Raw genomic sequence first — 20,642 nt, forward strand, 5'->3', positions numbered from 1 at the left:
GCTCACACACACTTTTTCAGTTCTGCCCACAAATGTTCTATAGGATTGAGGTCAGGGCTTTGTGATGGCCACTCCAATACCTTGACTTGTCCTTAAGCCATTTTGCCACAACTTTGGAAGTATGCTTTGGGTCATTGTTCCTTTGGAAGAACCATTTGCGGCCAAGCTTTAACTTCCTGACTGATGTTTTGAGATGTTGCTTCAATATATCCACATCATTTTCCTCCCTCATGAAATCATCTATTTTGTGAAGTGCACCAGTCCCTCCTGCAGCAAAGCACCCCCACAACATGATGCTGCCATCCCCGTGCTTCACAGTTGGGATGGTGTTCTTCGGATTGCAAGCATCCCCCTTTTTCCTCCAATCATAACAATGGTCATTATGGCCAAACAGTTCTATTTATGTTTCATAATTTCTACAAAAAGTACGATCTTTGTCCCCATGTGCAGTTGCAAACCGTAGTCTGTCTTTTTTATGACGGTTTTGGAGCAGTGGATTCTTCCTTGCTGAGCGGCCTTTCAGGTTATGTCGATATGGGACTCGTTTTACTGTGGATATAGATACTTTTGCACCCATTTCCTCCAGCATCTTCACTAGGTCCTTTGCTGTTGTTCTAGGATTGATTTGCACTTTTTGCACCAAAGTACTTTAATCTCTAGGAGAAAGAAAGCGTCTCCTTCCAGAGCGGTATGACGGCTGCGTGGTCCCATGGTGTTTATACTTGCGTACTATTGTTTGTAGAGATGAACGTGCTACCTTCAGATGTTTGGAAATTGATCCCAAGGATGAACCAGACTTGTGGAGGTCTACATTTTCTGAGGTCTTGGCTGATTTCTTTAGATTGTTCCATGATGTCAAGCAAAGAGGCACTGAGTTTGAAGGTAGGCATTGAAATACATCCACAGGCACACCTCCAATTGACTCAAATGATGTCAATTAGCCTATCAGAAGCCATGACATAATTTTCTGACATTTTCCAAGCTGTTTAAAGGCACATTCAACTTAGTGTATGTAAACTTCTGACCCACTGGAATTGTGATACAGTGAATTATAAGTGAAATAATCTGTCTGTAAACAATTGTTGGAAAAATTACTTGTGTCATGCACAAAGTAGATGTCCTAACCGACTTGCCAAAACTATAGTTTGTTGACAAGAAATTTGTGGAATGGTTGAATAACGAGTTTTAATGACTCCAACCTAAGTGTATGTAAACTTCTGACTTCAACTGTATATAAGTTTTTTTTTTGTGGAAAAATAAATGCTCAATCAATGCTATATTATCCATCTATCTTTAAATGTAACTAGGCAAGTCAGTTGAGAACAAATTCTTACTTACATTCAGGGTGGCAGGGTAGCCTAGTGGTTAGAGTGTTGGACTAGCAACCAGAAGGTTGAAAGTTCAAACCCTCGAGCTAACAAGGTACAGATCTGTTGTTCTCTCCCTGATCAGGCAGTTAACCCACTGTTCCTAGGCCATCATTGAAAATATGAATTTGTTCTTAACTGACTTGCCTAGTTAAATGTAAAATCAATGACAGCCTACCAGGGAGCAGTATGTTCACTACCTTTCAACCTTTTGGTTACTGGCTAAACACTCAAACCACTAGGCTACCTGCCGCCCCATCTGCAGGTTTGCTTAACAGATTTCGTCAATTTATAGTGTGTTGGACAGATGTGAGTTGAATCTTCAGTCAAATCCATAATTGCTTTTTTAAAGTCTCGAAACTGCCATAAAACCCCCACAAACAAATACACACCTTTGCATGCTCACCATGTCATATTTTAACATGACTGCTCACCTTGGGATCAGACATGATAAATAGTCACGTAACCAGTCAACATCCAATTTTTTCATGTGTGGAAATTGCATATCTGTCCTTGGCTTTTCGTGCTGACAAGTCCACTAGCTCCAGCAGTCATATTTCAAACCAGGAAGTGAGTTATAGAAAGCAGGAAGTCAGATGGTTTAGTTAAGCCTTCCCACTGGGCACACACTGGTTGAATCAACGTTGTTTCCACGTCATTTCAATAAAATTAAGTTGAACCAACGTGGAATAGATGTTGAATTGACTTCTGTCCCCAGTGGGTTACCGTTCATCTGATTTCCATGTACAGCATACTGCCCAGCAGAACACAGTTGGCCATTGGATGATGAGCCCTCATTATTTAAAAGGGTCATGATTTTTTAACCTGCTGAGGCAGACTGGTATTATCCAATCCAGGCAAAGTGTATTCTTATATATTTCAACAATATCACTGTTGACCTTGGTATTAGATGTGAATTGTATGAATAATGGCAAACTAGTGCTTCAGATTTTTGCAGAATTGCAAAATATAAATTATTTATTTCCCTTAATCCTCTTTTGGCAGTCTTCCAGTTTTTCTCCCTTTCTGTCTGATGGTTGAGTTAAGTGCAGCATATCTGGGAGATATCAACTTTTCCTATTCAAACATTGAGAAAAGGGTTTTATAGAGAAGATAAGTATTGCAACGCCTCAAGCAACTGATTGAAATTAAACCCAACTTTTACAGGAAAACTTGCAGAGCTTCTTTTCTATACTTGTTCTGTTGGAGTTCACATTTTCAACGTCAATACCATGTCCAATCAGCCTGCAGTCGTGAGAAAAAAACACGATAACATACAACCAACCTACCAATGGACCCTAAGCATAAATCTGCCGAACTAGGAACCATGAGGATGGAAGAACACTCTGTGTTGTATTAAATCAGTCCAACTCTACTGTGTATATCAAAATACTCAAACATTTCTGCGTCCATGTCAGATGGCAGGACGATAAGCAGACTGTAGTGTACTGTAGGGATTAGTGGTGACAGAGGAGTAGCCATAGAGCCTCTCCTAGTCACCCAAAAATGCATGGATGGGGGCCAAACTCCCCTAGAAATATACACTATGGATGCATCCCAAATTGCACCCTATTCCCTATATAGTACACGACTTTTGACCAGAGCCCTATGGGCACAGGTCGAAAGTAGTGCACTATAAAGGGAATAAGGTGCTATTTGGGGTGCAACCCTTAATAATGATTGCAGTCCATCAGCCCGTGGGACGAGATGTTGATACCATTCCAACTTAATAAAATAAATATTAGAACAACAGGAGATATAATCCTTATAAATCGATTAAGATTCCTTTGTATAAAATCCCTCAGGATGGAGCTTAATTAGATGTTTTGTGCAATGTTGGAGGTTTAGTAATGTCTTCTTAATGACAACATCCCAGCTATTGTTCTTCATATAGACTGTACCCTCCCAGGTCACTCAGTCTCACACACACACACACACACACACACACACACACACACACACACACACACACACACACACACACACACACACACACACACACACACACACACACACACACACACACACACACACACACACACACACACACACACACACACACACACACTCACTCACTCACTAAACACAAACAGTCATGTATCACATTTGTTTAGATTGAATCAAAACTACTTCGATTGTATTCTTACTTTAACTTTCAAAGAACACGGATTAATGATTTACAAAATGGTGTGTGTGTTGATGAATATATTAAACTCTTTGAAACTGTTTAAAAGCAAAGGTTGTACCACGGTTACATGGAAATCCTTTATAATAGTAGCTATTTATGATGGAAAAGAATCCAATGAGAAACAAAAGATTTCTATAGAGATTGTATTATATTTCCAAAAATATATGTACAGTCTATTACAAAGGTTACAAAGCAAAAAAGAAATGTCCTATGTAACAGGAAATTGTCTAAGAAGTAATGATTTTAAAGTTCTGCTGTTTGGGGAAAATACTCTTGACCGATGAATACTCAATACTCTCATCACAGAAAAAAATAAATAATACATTGACAATTCATATAACTGTACATTAAACTAAAAGAGAAAATAAAAACAAAATACAATTCTAGATGGAAAACCTGTCTTTGGTCCTAAATGAGAAAGTATGTACAACTGAAATCTTCTGGGTGACAATAATCATCTGCAAGTGAGATAGAAAAATATAGTGCATTTTCAATGTATTCAGAGCTCACTACAGAGTAATATGTGTAAAAAGACAACTATATAAATAAAAATGTACAGGTTTTACAATTAGAACATATACAAAGTTCCCCTCGGACCTCAGATCTTTCTGACACAATCAACAGTGCTGAACTCTTTGGAATCATCCAACACCTATGCATTGCAAAGGCGTGTCCACAATTTCCAACAGTTTGTCCAAAAGGTTTGAAAATAATAACCATTCTACTTTGTATTTAAAATGTGTTCTCATTCCTGAATCCAATCAACTCACCACACAAACTGCATTCAGCTTTGTTGAAAGAGAACAACATCCCCATATATTCACTTGAACATCCTCAACAAGAAAACAGGTAAGAAACAAAGTAAAAGCGGAGAGGAACCATGAGGATGGAAGGTTGTGAAGGCCTGTGAAGGTTACAGATTATTTATATGGCAGATCGATTGTATCCAGGTCTTAATCTCAATTTGGCTCAAAATTGCTGTCTCTACAGGACCCCAGACTCAGAGAGAGAGGGAGGAGAGGGAGTGGGGGCCTCCAGCTCCGGGGTGTGAAGGCCCCTAGGGGCCCGCTGTTGGAGATCAGAGCAGGGGAGAGTAAAGAGAGAGAGAGAGAGAGAGAGAGAGAGAGAGAGAGAGAGAGAGAGAGAGAGAGAGAGAGAGAGAGAGAGAGAGAGAGAGAGAGAGAGAGAGAGAGAGAGAGCCTGCTTGCCTTCCTGTGAACTGGGGAGTTTTATGCTGACTGAATGACTTTACGCTGGTATTCAATTCAAAGGGCTGGCATGTTCCCAATTGCTGAGCTTTGCTGTATGGATAAAGAATGGGTCTGTCTGTGACATGGGGCCCAGAGCGGGCTGGGCATGGTCTGATTCCCTGGGTACCCCCCCACAGGTGTGAGTCCCTTTGGACCGAGCACAATGGAAAGTAATCTAGGAAAAAATAGACAAAGTCACTAATGGCTTTACAAAAACTAAGCTTGCAGCCATAGTCCATGATAGTGTTTCAAGGTTGGTTTTCTGAAGACCAATTCAATCTACAGGCATATTAAAAGGCATCTTAAATAAACCATTGGGAAAAGCTGCAGCTTTGAAAATCTGAATCTATGATCAGTCCATAAAGACAGCCTTGAATATAATTGCAATTGGAAATACCTATATTTTCTTTACTTTAAATGACAAAGAAATGAGTGAATTGACCATCAGAGTGCTGGAGACATATTCAACGTGATAACATTCATTTTGTTGTAGAAAGAGAAGACTGCGATGGCACCATTAGGTTGGCTCTTTAGCACATCTTTGCAGAGCCCATTCCTTATCTCTGTGCCGTGATTAACATGCGAAGGGCCAGGTAAGTTAAGGAAAAAAGCCTAGAAAACACTTTTATGCATGTTACATCACCCTGTTTGCCTGGAAAGGTTTGAGCAGAGACACATTAATAAACATATGGCTGGGACGCTATGTGATTTTCAGAGTATGAGCATCATAATAAGGAGTATTAGGATTTTCAATATATTATGATAATATTAGTTAGTGTAGTTAGTGTACCTCACACCGAACTGAACGCCTGCAAATGCAGTGTGCTGCAATGGAAAAGATGATGTCATGACTAATATGTACGACTCTCCGCTGGTTGAATGTCATTTCACTCCACTGTAACAGCCATATATTCCAAACATACTCATACTCTGTGACATTGTTATTAAGTCATTAGCATGCCACGGTATACCATTTCGTAAGTGGCATTACTATTTCATTATTTGATAACTCGGTATTGTACTGTACCAATCTATCGTCCCAGCCCTATAATCCAGGTAATCTTCAACTGGAAAAAGGTCAATACATATTCCTTTTTCCTGTTGGTGACAGAACATTTCCAAATAATTTTCCCAGCACAACTGATATTTGTATAAAACCCAGCACCTTAAAATCTCAGAGGACCATTTCCACCTGGGCTAATTATTGCTCTGTTCAATATTCTACCCTACACTGACTGCGTTAACCATCACTGTGAATGCACTTGATTTGATCTATTCAAGTTCAGGATGACAGGATACCACAAAGAAAAAAGGGAACTTGTCCATTCAACCCTACAAAAGACTGTCTCAGTGAATCGCAAAAAAACTTGCCATAGAAGTGCCGAAAAATAATGGGAATACATTCGTTTTAAGGGACAATTACTTGTAGAACGAACATACACAGCCTTTCATAGATTCACCCTTGACAACTGTTTTCACCAAAATAGGAAACAAATACCATTTGCTGCAACAACAAAAAATATGCTTGTTTAGGCATTTCAAACCCTTTGCAGTGGATCAAGTCCTTTAAGTTTCAACCTTTCTATAGTGCTGTCTGCGGAAACGTTCAAATAAATAATTCAACAACAAAACATTTCAGATTGAAAGTATATTGGACAATAAGGTCAAATAATTCATGTGGTAAACATAAACATTGCCAATGTGATGCTTGATATTAGATAAAAGTTGTGATCAATCTGAAATCGAATTGCCTTGTTGGTGTCATACTGTTTCGCAATTCCTACATACAAATTTGAAATGTTTTCAAATACAACGAGAGCATCTGTCTTCAGAAAAATTCATACAACAAGCCACTCTTACAAGCTTGAAAAAACCAAGTGAATACTACTATCCTTGAAGTCACTGATCTGAGGTGCAGGATGCCATTTCCACTTCAGAAACATCAGGGAGAAAAAACACAACTCACTGCAAACAGTTAAAACAGGCAGTAGTGTCTCAAGACAAACTGGTCGAAACCATCTCCACCAAAATGTTCAGACACCATATTCATCCTCCCTGTCCTTTTGATGGGAACGTTTACCCTGTTGTCAAGTCCAAAATAAAAGGAAGAAAAAATTGTAACGCGAAAGAAAGATGTTAGATTACTTTACGTACCAGACCATATCACTGTGCCTTCTGAAACTAATAAAATTAACAAACTAGAATAAAAAATATATTTTTTAAACACTGCAAGGGAAAAAAGTTTCGGCTGGGATTTCTTTTCTTTTTTAAGTGAAATCCATTTTCATGGTGCCCTCCCCCCAAAAATTCATAAGGTTAAAAGAACAAGGTAATATGGATAAAACTCCTTTTCCAAAGCTCCATCTCTATTTGTGGTTGAGTTTCTCAGAGCGGCATCATGTCCAGGGAGTATTCTCTCAATCTCTCCTTAGTACCCGTTCTAAAGAGGGGTTAAATCCTTTGCCAAGGAACAAAGGAATGATTTTTATTCCGATAACATCCGGAAAAACAGAGTCAGACACAGGAGACGACGTCACGTCACATGATTTGTTATGATTATCCTGGGAAGTTCTGCCCTAGCGCTGCTCTATATAGCTCTTTGCCCCCCTGTCCACAGGGGGTACTGTAGTCTATCATCACACCTGGATGCCCGTGCCGTGGAGATTTAGCATCTGGGCTCTCATAGTCTGTATGTTGCTCATGATCTTCTTCTGATGTCCCACTAAAGTGATCCCCAAGCTCATCACATCCCTGAAAGACAAGACAACCAATCAAAAATCACAGCACTGTAACACAAAGATGCTCAAAACGTCTCATGATTTATAGCACTAGGTATTTCATTAAAGGAGAAATGGAGGATTAAAAAAATACATGTAAAACTCGACAGGCTTGTTCATGAATCAAAATGATGAAATTTAAATTCAGTTCGGGCATATCCAAGGATTTTGAATGAGAAAATAATTATAAAATAACTCTCCAGAACTGGCTATGGTGGCTTTGGCATCCACAAGTGTTTTAAAGTTCATTACTCGATTGACATCCTGGCCACAGATTCCAGTGAGCTGTAGCCTTCGGCGGTGAAGTTGTCTTGGTATCTCTCCATCTTGATGGCCTCCAGCCACTCCCCCACCGAGCGGAACGTCGTGAAGTCTGGTGTGCTCTGATCTAACAGGGGACTAATCGGTCTGTGGGATGAGCAAGACAAAGACATTAACATCTTATGCAAAAACATTCCTACAGAAAATACAAATTCAGCTGGAAACAAAATACAAAGACAGCCAAAGACATCCCGGGGTGCAGTAAATTGCAGGTGAAAAATAAATTAACACATTTTTTACACTTCAATATCAAATTCAAAAGTGACTATGCCATCTGATCCTCTTTTTCAGGCAAATATGTGTGCTAAGTAACTATCAAAAACCCTCAACATCAGTTGGATGGCAATTTTTGCTTCAAACCTCCACAATGGCCCCAAGAAACGAAATAGTTTTTTTTTACATTTTCAGGGGGGTTACGTTCTCAATCTCACCCAGAGAGATTGTGTTCAGACTGTAAATATAATTAATTTGACAAATGTCACAGTGGGGTCCAGAGTTCCCACAGCACCTGAAAGTCCCAGGAACTCATTACAGCGATTGATTTAAAAGCCCTGCTATTGACCATAAAGCCATGGAAGCTGCTTTGGCTTATTGATTCTCAGGGATTTATCTTTCATCTGTGAACTCCTATGGATAAATCAACCATTGGATGCTCTGAATTGTCCACTAATGTAGGTCCATAGGAATGAAATATGAAGAAACAATACATACTTCCAGAGTCTTAAACAGATGGCGGATCTTAATTTGATCACTCTTTTGTTGCTGAGAATTTTCCTGCTCGGCAGGAAATCTAGATGAGCTTCGTGATTGACATAAATTCACTGAAAACGCACAGTTATATAAACAATATAGCACTCATCATGTAGCCTACTTTTGGCTGGCTAAAATTGTAGTATACTTTTAAAGTTCCCAATTCACCTCTTTATTGACAACGTTTCCAGCCTAAGCACCAATCAAGCAACATTGTGAACTAAACACAGGATTATTTTGCTGTGACAATATACAGGTAACTGCCAGAAAATAAAGGAAACACCAACAGAAATGATCTTACTAGGGCATTGAAACAGCTTTAATACACCTTGGCATAGATTCTGTAAGTGTCTGGAACTCTATTGAGGGGGGGGATGTGACACCATTCTTCCATGAGAAATTCCATAATTTGGTGTTTTGTTGATGGTGGTGGAAAAAGCTGTTCCAGAATCTCCCATAAGTGTTCAATTGGGTTGAGATCTGGTGACTGAGACAGACATGGCATGCGGTTTACATCATTTTCAAGCTCATCAAACCATTCAGTAACCACTCGTGCCCTGTGGATGGGGGCATTGTCATCCTATGGGGGCATAGCAATGGTAGCCAAAATAATGTCTTGCCCAGCATTTTTATACATGACCCTAAGCATGATGGGATGTTAATTGCTTAATAAACTAAGGAATCACACCTGTGTGGAAGCACATGCTTTCAATATACTTTGTATCCCTCATTTACTCAAGTGTTTCTATTATTTTGGCAGTTACCTGTAGGTCAAATTAAGATTCTACATCTGTAGCAAACATGGTCAAATCTAATGAATGAAGCTGAAAATTCAATTTATTTCATTAGAGTTTTGTAGTGCTCAGTCATAGGGTTAATGAGACAAGCTTTCCTTACCTTGTGCATGTTCCCAAAGGGGTTTTTAAGGTATTGGGATTGCGAATCATCTTATCAAGGATGCCAACTATTTGATCAAATTTGGGTCGATCAGCCCTGTCTTTCTGCCAGCAGTCCAGCATTAGCTGGTGCAGGCCTGGAGGGCAGTCCATGGGAGCAGGGAGGCGGTACCCCTCCTCTATTGCCTTTATCACCTGGGAAAACCGAAACACAGGAGAGTCATTACCACCACATAAACACAGTTCATTACCATTTCATCCTGTAATCAAGATAAACAGGAAGTGTCAGTACATAAGTCTTTTGTGGTTCCCTATATACAGACGTGGTACATCGAGGGGAAACAAGCCAAACCGGATGTTCATCGCTCAGTGTCAGCATGTAAAGATGATGGTGAGACACAAGGACACAGAGTAGCAGGACCCAAATGAGGAGCTATTGAGAGTAGCAATAGTATGTCCCTGTATGGCACTGAGATTAGTCACTGGAAGAACTGCTCCTGTCTGTTATAAAGAACCAATAGACATGATTGTAATTCATTTAGCCAACAGTGGCACTTTTTTCCTTTAGATGCATAATTTATACTGTTTGTCTCATCAATAGGGGGGCATCTGCATATCCTTAAAGCTACATCCATTCTCACTGTGTCAATAGTTCAAAACCAAGTCCATTGAAAGTCTATGGCGTGAGAACATTTAACATTAGGGGCAATGGGAAACTTTGATTTGAGACTCAACAGTCTCTTCCTCTATTCTAGGATTTATTTTCTGCAAATATTAATCTGTTATTCCTGTCAGGGCTATTCAAACAACACTGAACTACGGAAGGAAAAGTGTCGAAACACTGAAACTGTTGAGGAAATGTAAATATTTCTCTTTGTGTATCCCAGAGGAGCTGTTTGCCAACATCTTGACAGAGGAACTGAAATCCCTGACATTGATGCCTGTCAAGCACTAAAATGGCTAATCATGTTTAGTATTTCTACCAGCTGATTGTTCAATCAGCAGGCTTCCCATTAGGAGGAGTTGAGAGTAATATAATCCTTTTTAGTTTTTTCTGCTGAGGAGAAGAATGTTTGTCCTACTGGATTATATCATCTTTAACTTTGCCAAGGGAGACAACTAACACTGAAGCATCTCCCAGACTAGTATTTGCAAACATTGGTGGATTTTGGGCTCCTGAGTGGCGCAGCAGTCTAAGGCACTGCATCTCAGTGCTAGATGCGTCACTAGAGACCCTGGTTTGATCCCAGGCTGTATCACAACCGGCCGTGATCGGGAGTCCCATAGGGCGGCTCACATTTGGCCCAGCATCGTCGGGGTTAGGGGAGGGCCGGGGTAGGCCGTCATTGTAAAATCATGATTTGTTCTTAGCCTAGTTAAATAAAGGTTAAATAAAAAATGTAAAAATGTTACTACTTATAGATGTAGTATCTTAATTTGATCACTCTCATTCGTTCCTGAGAATGTTCCTGTTCCTGTAAACTTGTAGTGTATTCTAAGTTTAAAATGGCTTCTAAAGTTTATTTCCACCTTAAAATATCAGACTTGTTTTGCCCTAACAAAAAATGTATCAACCCCTACAAAAAATATCCATTAATTCTAATCCACATAATAATTCACATTTTCAGTTGCTACAAAATTAGATTAAATTAAGATCCTACATCTGTAAGTATCATCGTTACTGGTGTTTGAATTGGCGGCCAAACTCCTCTAAAGCCACTTTTCTGATCAGCATGATGAACAGCTATGCAATGTTCATCTGTTCCAATTTAGCTGAAACAAAGCAATGACTGCAGTTCAAACTAAAGGCTCTACATGACTAAGTAAATAGCTCTGGAATTATTGAACTCAGCTAATGGCAAATTTGGTTTTCATTATCCTAACTCATTATAAAGGTTAAAAGCCGTTTTGAAGTCAGAAAATTATTTGTATGCTGGGTAGCTACTCTTTTTCTTTATATTATCATATATACATTTTATGAATATCAATCTCTGATTAAAACGGAATCAATTAAAACCTAACAATCCACCTCATTTAACTCTGAATAGTAATTGTGGCCCATGTTTAAATCATTTATAAGAATTCTGTTAATTCTGTTAACCCCTGGGCAATATGGTAGCTAGTCCCTGAGCTACATGTGAAACCTGACATGACATTTGGTGTATAATTGACTTTATGTAAGAGAGCAACTCACATCTTGATTGGACATGTCCCAGTAAGGCCGTTCCCCATAGGACATGACCTCCCACATGACAATGCCATAACTCCACACATCACTAGCGGAAGTGAATTTACGGTACTGGATGGATTCCATTGCTGTCCATCGAACAGGTATCTTTCCACCCTGTTCAGTAAAATGCAGGTCAATGGCTGGAGTAAAGATCACATTCATTATATCCTGCATCTTCCCCTAAAACATCAATTAAAATAGAGTTATAACTCTGCACACAGGGTCAGCAAAACTTGAAAACTTTCAAAGCAAAAACTCTACCACATAGACTGCATGCTTTGCATATTGAATAGCTAGCTAGCACAGGCATGCATGGGCATGCATCCATATTTTATACTACATTTTCATGCATTGGCTGTTGGCTGGATTTGAGTATTCAGAGAGAGCGCAAGGTGTCTAGGAAGGGAAAGTAATACGGGGCTGGCTTAATTGACTCACCGTTGTTGTGTAGACAGCCTCGGGATCATCGTCGATCACTCTTGACAGGCCGAAGTCAGATACTTTACATACGAGATTGCTGTTGACAAGGATGTTTCGTGCAGCCAGATCTCGATGGACATATCCCATGTCAGAGAGATATCTCATCCCCGCTGCTATACCCCGCAGCATCCCCACTAACTGGATCACTGTGAACTGACCATCGTGTTTCTGTACACAACAGAGGACAACCGTCAGCTAATCAAGATCCAGTGAGATCCAGGTCACAAATCTATTGCAGTGCTTTTATTCATAGAATAAGAAGCTCTTATTGGGAACATATTGTATTATACATGTATAACTGGTAAGGGATTTGCCATTTAAATGCATTGAAAGGTTCTCACCCTGAGGAAAGCATCTAATGAGCCGTTTTCCATATATTCAATCACAATCATCACCGGTTTTCCTGAAAACAAAGGTGACACTTTCCGTTAATTGACTCATAAATATGGCTTGCAAGTGTTTATTAATGACGGCCTGCTAAAAATACATTTCCGCCTCAGTGTTATTTTGAGCCGTTTGTTTGTAATTAAGTGTTAACATCTGCCCCTTATATTAGGCTGTCTAAATTAGAAAAAAGAAAACAGGGAGCAAGGCTAATTCAATCAGATACTTCTCAATGTCATTCCTCTTGACTGGAGCACTTTCACATTGTACAGCTAGCAAAATATATTGTAAAATGTTCCTCTCATGTCTTCCTCTCGCAGTTGGTCTGGCAACTAGACCTTTTCACACATTCACGTGATTCACTAAATGTACAAAACATTAGAAAAACCTTCCTAATATGTGAGTTGCACTCCCTTTCACCCTCAGAACAGCCTCAATTAGTCGGGGCATGGACACTACAAGGTGTTGTTAGCAATTGATGTTATTCTTCAATAACACAAACTCCAAAGCAAATCAGGGGGAGAAAAATAGGTTTATTTGAGGACAAATCAAGATGTTATGCTAGGAGGTAGATATTTAGTCTCCCCTGTCCTCAGCTTTTCTCCACCGAACAAAGGAACAGGATGCCATTTATAACCCCCCACCCTAGCCTGGGGTTGACCAATCAGAAAGTCCTTGCAGTACGACTGGGCCAATGGCCAAATAACAAGTATCCTGCTCCCGACTCAATGTACAGAACGTAGCACACGTAGCAAACGTAGCTCTGAGTTCAGGACTGACATTCCACAGATTCTAAACAGCTGTTGAACTGAAGACCAACTATTTACATCGACAATTCCCTATTGACCATTAGTACTATATTTAGTTTATTACTCTCGTCTTCTCATCCTCTAGGATGTGTATTTATCTTCAAAATATTCTTATAGTGTCAAAAGTGTTCTACAGGGATGCTGGCCAATGTAGACTAATGCTTCCCACAGTTGTGGCAAGTTGGCAGGATGTCCTTTTGGTGGTGGACCATTCTTGATACACACGGGAAACTGTGGAGCGTGAAAAACCCAGCAGGCTTGCAGTTCTTGACACAAGCCCGTGCGCCTGGCACCTACTACCATAACCCGTTCAAAGGCACTAAAATGTTTTGTCTTTCTCATTCACCCTCTGAATGGCACACACACAATCCATGTCTCAATTGTCTCAAGGCTTAAAAATCCTTAGTTAACCTATCTCCTCCCCTTCATCTATACTGATTGAATTGGATTTAACAGGTGACAGCAATAAGGGATCATAGGTTTCACCTGGACAGTCTATGTCATGGAAAGAGCAGGTGTTCCTAATGTTTTGTACATTCCGTTTATAATGACTGTAGCAATTTAACACTTGAAATGCAAGCTAAAAACAAGAAATATTGACTTTTTATGTGACCTTAAAGCATGGTCTTTGAGTGCATTTGCTCTAATTCCTTGCTAGAGCTTTAGTCATGTGTGTGCGTGTGTGTATGCGTGTGTGGGTGTGTGTGTGTGTGTGCATGTAAAAGAATGCAGTCCTTACCTCTGGTCACCACTCCCTCCAGATGGACAACATTGGGATGGTCAAACTGGCCCATAATGCTGGCCTCACAAAGGAAGTCTCTCCTCTGTTTCTCAGAGTAGCCCACCTTCAAGGTTTTAATGGCCACTGACGTGTCCCGTTTCCCTGGGAGCTTCATCCGTCCACTACACACCTCCCCAAACTCTCCTGTGAGACAGACAGAGACATAACCTGTCATGACCCTTAAGAAAAACTAGCATTTCATGTTTTGACAAAGCGCTTAGTGTGTTTTCAGACAAAACAGCTGCGCTGCTGGACAAAACAAATTGGAGTAGGACATCTTGTTCTGCTCTGGGGAGTGAAGCAGGGACACATAATAAGACAAGCTGTGGATATATAGATACTCTCATTGACTGCATCTCTAAAACTATTGTGGCAGCAATTTATCAGCTGTGAGCTGCTTTGCTATTGTCTTGCCTTTTACAAAGTAGCAGGGCCACACATTAATTGCAATGAACTTTTCCCCACTATCAATATACGGTAAGGATAAACCGTGTCCCCATTCAAGGTGTAAATATGTGGTTGTCATTATGATGTATGAGTATACGTGACTAAACAGAGAGAGCTGGGAGATATCAGCCAGACTCACCTGCTCCAATAACTCGCTCAATCTTAATGCAGGACGCGTCCAGCTCCTTGGCAAATTGATGGACAGCCCTGTTCGGGTCTTCGTAGGTTTCAGGGTCAATGTATGTTTTGGTGCCTGGAAATTTAACTGTAGAAAGGTAAGGGGATTACTGTTACGATTAAATATGCATACAGAGCACCAGGCTGGCCGGGAGCTTGACAGGCACACCATTACCAAGGGCAACCATTCAGAAGGAATTGCTAAACAGCCCGCTGATGGAAAGCATCCATGTCAAAAGGTCTTTCTACAAACACCATAAACCAGACATTTATTATTTTATGTTACTCCTTTTTTATTTTCCTCCAATAGAAATGAAAACGTTATTATATTTTCTTCCTAACCTCCTCACAAAGGAGCGACAAGGATTTCAGCAGCCTAGAATGGGATTTGCTGCGAAAGTTGTCTGCTATACTGAGCAGGGTTTTGAGTTAGCTAAGTCTCTCAAGCTCTGCCAGTGAATTTAAAAGTCTGGTAAGGCAATCCCTCATATACTGTAATACGAGTCATAGAAGACAGTTATTTTCTTATGGTCTGTGACTTGATAACCTTCTGGATTTTGCTACCCAGATAATGGTGACTTTAGTTCTATCACAACTAGTACAATATTACGATTATAACACAATGATACTGGAAAGGTTCATACATATTCATGCGCACATAGAGATGTATGATCTTAATTTGATCACTCACAATTTGCTGAGAAACAGAAATGTGTATTCAAATTTTAAAAAGGATTCTAAAGTTTGTCATTTCAACTTTAAAATGTCAGACTTGACGCCCTAACGAAAAATGTGGATTATAAATAATTCCATTAATTATAATCCACATAATAATAGATCATTTCTGTTGCTGAAGGATTATTTTCCTGCTGTAGCAAACTGGCTCAAATTAAGATCCTACATCTGTAGGGTAAAAAAAAGCCACTGCCTGAGAAAGAAGCAGTGTAGTTCTTCCCATGTATATAATACCACACTAATAAATTACAGGGTTATTGTACATGACTGTGTTCCACTGACCTAATTTGTTCATATCAAATTATACCTAATTATAACATAACCTGCCAACTTCAATACCACAAGCTATTTAATGAGATGCACATAGTGGAAGAGTAACACACAGCGAAAACACAGTACAGACAGAAACAAGGAAATCAGACACACCAAACACCATCATTAAATGACTAATCAGCTCCAGGCTCAATAATGACAAACATTAATTTTATAATATCCTCTGCATACATCCTGGAAAGCCATGTTGGCCTATCCAGTAACATAAACACAAACACATTGTGTTCCAGCGAGGAGCTCCAGCGATGGCAGCTGATATTTCCCTCCAATCCATCCTATAATTGTTTTGTCCATCCAAGCTGTCACTGGATCTGATAGGGAGACATCTTACCACGACTTCCGGGCACTAGACAGAGGACAAATTGGGCCTACATGTTGAATTCACGCACTATCTGGCTTCTGTCACCCTGCCAGTCCCTCTATTAGGCCCAACAACACACAGCGGAGAGCTCTTGTTTGCGTTTCTATCTCCCACTGTTTTTAGCTGAAGGACCTGTGCCTTCCTGCAGCATGATCTGTCAGGTACTTATCAGCCGAGGATTGCGAAAAGCCAACACAGCCCTCTTTCTACCACTGTGGAAATGTGACACCTTGAACCTTTGTTTCACAATCAGCAGTTTGCCTACAGCAACAGATCATTTGGGCTTCGCTTGGGAAGATGTCTGTGGCTGCATCTCTAGGGGCATCGTTAGGATGGGGTGGTGTGTGTCCGTGTGTGTGTATTGGTTAAAGGAGCCTAGAAGAGGAACCTTGGGATAGAGTAAATATGTGTGTACATCTCTACATCTCTACTCCGAGTACCACCAGGAGGTCGACAGCATCCTCCTATCCTACCAAAGTGGCTGAAAAGTTGGGCCTTTACATTTTTTATGAAGAATTTTCTCTTTCAGCTCTGCCCTGGATCACTGTCTCTGACAACTCTCATATTCATGTGTTTGCAGTTTGGAGCCTCGTGTCCTCTGCTCAATAGATGTATCTATCAAATACCAACCAGATGCTAGAGTTGAAGTCGGAAGTTTACATGCACTTAGGTTGGAGTCATTAAAACTTGTTTTTCAACCACTCCACAAATTTCTTGTTAACAAACTATAGTTTTGGCAAGTCGGTTAGGACATCTACTTTTTCCAACAATTGTTACCAGACAGATTATTTCACTTATAATTCACTGTATCACAATTCCAGTGGGTCAGAAGTTTACATACACTAAGTTGGCTGTGCCTTTAAACAGCTTGTAAAATTCCAGAAAATTATGTCATGGATTTAGAAGCTTGAGTCAATTGGAGGTGTATTTCAAGGCCTACCTTCAAACTCAGTGCCTCTTTGCTTGACATCATGGAAAAATCTAAAGAAATCAGTCAAGACCTCAGAAAAAAACTTTGTAGACCTCCACATGTCTGGTTCTTCCTTGGGAGCAATTTCCAAACACCTGAAGGTACCACATTCATCTGTACAAACAATAGCACGCAGGTATAAACACCATGGGACCACAAAGCCGCTATACCACTCAGGAAGGAGACGTGTTCTGTTTCCTAGAGATGAAAGTACTTTGGTGCGAAAAGTGCAAATCAATCCCAGAACAACAGCAAAGGACCTTGTGAAGATGCTGGAGGAAACAGGTACAAAAGTATCTATATCCACAGTAAAATGAGTCCTATATCGAAATAACCTGAAAGGCCGCACAGCAAGGAAGAAGCTCCAAAACCGCCATAAAAAAGCCAGACTACGGTTTGCAACTGCACATGGGGACAAAGATCGTACTTTTTGGAGAAATGTCCTCTGGTCTGATGAAACAAAAATAGAACTGTTTGGCCATAATGACCATCATTATGTTTGGAGGAAAAAGGGGTAGGCTTGCAAGCCGAAGAACACCATCCCAACTGTGAAGCATGGGGGTAGCAGCATCATGTTGTAGGGGTGCTTTGCTGCAGGAGGGACTGGTGTACTTCACAAAATAGATGGCATCATGAGGGAGGAGAATTATATGGATATATTAAAGCAACATCTCAAGACATCAGAAAGTTAAAGCTTGGTCACAAATGGGTCTTCCAAATGGACAACCCCAAGAATACTTCCAAAGTTGTGGCAAAATGGCTTAAGGACAACAAAGTCAAAGTATTGGAGTGGCCATCACACAGCCCTGACCTCAATCCCATAGAGAATGTGTGGGCAGAACTGAAAAAGTGTGTGCGAGCAAGGAGGCTTACAAACCTGACTCAGTTACACTAACTCTGTCAGGAGGAATGAGCCAAAATTCACCCAACTTATTGTGGGAAAGCTACCTGAAACGTTTGACTCAAGTTAAACAATTTAAAGGCAATGCTACCAAATACTTATTGAGTGTATGTAAACTTCTGACACACTGGGAATGTGATGAAAGAAATAAAAGCTTAAATAAATAATTCTCTCTACTATTATCCAGACATTTCACATTCTTAAAATAGAGTGGTGATCCTAACTGACCTAAGACAGGGAATTTTTACTAGGATTAAATGTCAGTAATTGTGAAAAACTGAGTTTAAATGTACTTGGCTAAGGTGTATGTACATTTTGTTGAAGTCAGAAGTTTACATACACCTTAGCCAATTACTTTTAAACTCAGTTGGGGGCAATGTTGTTGGACCCACTTCCTGTGAGGCGACAGGCAGGAGCATGCTGTAAGTGAGATGTTTCAATGTGTGTGTGAGCTGACGAGGAAAGAAGGGACTCACATTGAAAATACAGCTCCTCGTCTCCTTCCTGGTCTGCCTTGCTGTAGCCACAGTGCCTGACAGGGAGAGAGGCGGAGGAACACACAATCAATTGATCGGGCCGAGGCAGAAGACTGTCTGTTTTACTAGAATCTTAATGCAGCGCCACAATGCTGCAGGTACAGATACAGTTGAGAAGCATGGGAACACTGTTTGGCTGCTGATGTTGAACTAAAGTACCCACCGCTGGTATTCCATATACATACTCTGTAAGACTGTTTAGTAGTCCTTGTTATATGTGTAACATTGATGTATTGAATGCACCCTCGGGCAGGTAATTCGTAGTACATGGTTGTTCTATAGCACTGTACAATATGGTTTGCCAACAAACTGAACTGATAATGGAGTGATGATTGACATGCAGGTTAATGTCAAATGGATATAGAAATAACATGTGTATGGCTCTACCCCCATGTAAGGCATGCTGTGATGAAATGCTATCCACATAGAAATGAAGGACCACTGGAGGAGAGCAGGGTGGTGACTGACACACAGGAGGGTTGATCTGGGAGGAGACGGCTACAGGCAGTGTCATGAGTGTATTACTGTTTAACACCAATGATGTAACACACATGCAGGCATACACACGCACACACTCACACACGCACACACACGCACAAAGCGGAGACAAAAGCTTTAATTTTAGAGTACTTTTATCTCTATAATGGATCCATTACAAAAAAATAAACATGCAAAAAACCGAGTCAGTTGTTCTTCATAGTGTGAGGACTGGAAAATGATGCATCACAATCCATTAGCACAGCATGCCAAAGACGATGGGTGCCTGTGGTGTGTGGTGGACTGACTCCACGGCTATGGAGGCCTGTGAGTGACAGAAAGGCTAACTGACAAGCAGAGACTCACAGCAGTGGAGAGTCAATGGGGCCCGCGAGAGCGTACCTTCTCCCAATGATGAAGCCAAACACCATGAAGACCAGGATGATGGTCCCCGCCACGGCCACCACCGCGATGATGATGACGGGGTTCTGCTCGCTGGAGACAATGGTGGATGCTTGGAGAGGGACACACATGCAAGCACACACACACACAAACAAACACACACAGACAAAGGGCACACAGTGTGAACATTCAGCACATCAGGCATTGGAATCTGCAGGACATAATAGAACCAATGAGTAGCGAGCAGGGAGACTGATAACCCCCTTCTCACCCTTTACCACAGAGACACGGAAGGCTAGTTCTATTTCTGGGCCCTCTGCATGCACGCCTCCACTGTTTCAGAAAGTGGGCTTAACGGTCCCAGATGGTAATGCTGGTGCCCTTCATTTGAAACAATGACACATTCGGTTTGGATTGTCTCCCGTTCAGAGCCTATTATGCTGTTAGACTGTTTGCATTGACAAACCACCAATTGCTCAAAAGAATGGTGCTAAGGCACTTTACACTGTCAGTGCACATGGTGTATGACTGGGAGAATTCATGCATTTTAAATCAAGTCACTTCAGTTGCTATATAAACACCAGCGAGAGAGGAGAGTAATGATTTCTGAGCCCTGGCACTTTAGTTGGGACCTACTGCTCCTTGTGGACGATACTCAACCATATTTCTAAATGGGATAAATGGAGCTATGAGATCAGTGGCATTTTGATGAAGGTCTACACACTAATCATCTCTGCCTGTGCATGTGTTCTGCTGGTACCTGAGGCCTCCTCCTTGGTAGTGATCTCCAGGCGGGGTCCGTAGGTGCCGTAGCCGGCCGTGGTGAAGGCTCGGATTTGAAACACGTAGGCTGTGCTGGGCTTCAGATTGTTCACTGTGGCTGACGTGGATCTGGACTTCACTGTGGAGTAGATACGATCCTTCTGGTCCTATAGAGAGGAATAAACAGGATTTGTGTTATAATCATCCTGTCAATTTGCAACCGTAGACAGTAGACACCAGTATGTCTAGATGATGAATGAATTGACTCAATCTGAGACACCAAGATACAGCCAGAATGTGTCTGTAAA

The 20,642-nt window shown here is 40.7% G+C and overlaps 1 protein-coding gene across 5 annotated transcripts in view; it reads right to left on the bottom strand.

Moving 5' to 3' along the window:
* Positions 1-3,682: 3,682 nt before the first annotated feature.
* The window catches only part of LOC112249847 (ephrin type-A receptor 7), a 78,404-nt gene continuing 61,444 nt past the window's right edge, over positions 3,683-20,642 (bottom strand). Inside the window, exons 7-17 of one of the 5 annotated variants that reach the window (XM_042321601.1) lie at positions 20,333-20,501; positions 19,573-19,684; positions 18,634-18,689; positions 14,820-14,933; positions 14,192-14,377; positions 12,601-12,662; positions 12,218-12,427; positions 11,744-11,893; positions 9,551-9,744; positions 7,835-7,990; positions 3,683-7,556 (exon numbers count right to left, since the gene is read on the bottom strand). In XM_042321601.1, coding sequence (XP_042177535.1) covers positions 7,442-7,556; positions 7,835-7,990; positions 9,551-9,744; positions 11,744-11,893; positions 12,218-12,427; positions 12,601-12,662; positions 14,192-14,377; positions 14,820-14,933; positions 18,634-18,689; positions 19,573-19,684; positions 20,333-20,501 — 1,524 coding nt within the window. In that variant the 3' untranslated portion in view covers positions 3,683-7,441. Of the gene's footprint in view, positions 7,557-7,834; positions 7,991-9,550; positions 9,745-11,743; positions 11,960-12,217; positions 12,428-12,600; positions 12,663-14,191; positions 14,378-14,819; positions 14,946-15,694; positions 16,272-18,633; positions 18,690-19,572; positions 19,685-20,332; positions 20,502-20,642 lie in introns of those variants that run through there. The other 4 variants (XM_042321599.1, XM_042321600.1, XM_042321598.1 and 1 more) reach the window with 4 other exon arrangements.

The sequence above is a fragment of the Oncorhynchus tshawytscha genome, linkage group LG05, assembly GCF_018296145.1.
Source record: "Oncorhynchus tshawytscha isolate Ot180627B linkage group LG05, Otsh_v2.0, whole genome shotgun sequence".
NCBI lineage: Eukaryota > Metazoa > Chordata > Actinopteri > Salmoniformes > Salmonidae > Oncorhynchus > Oncorhynchus tshawytscha.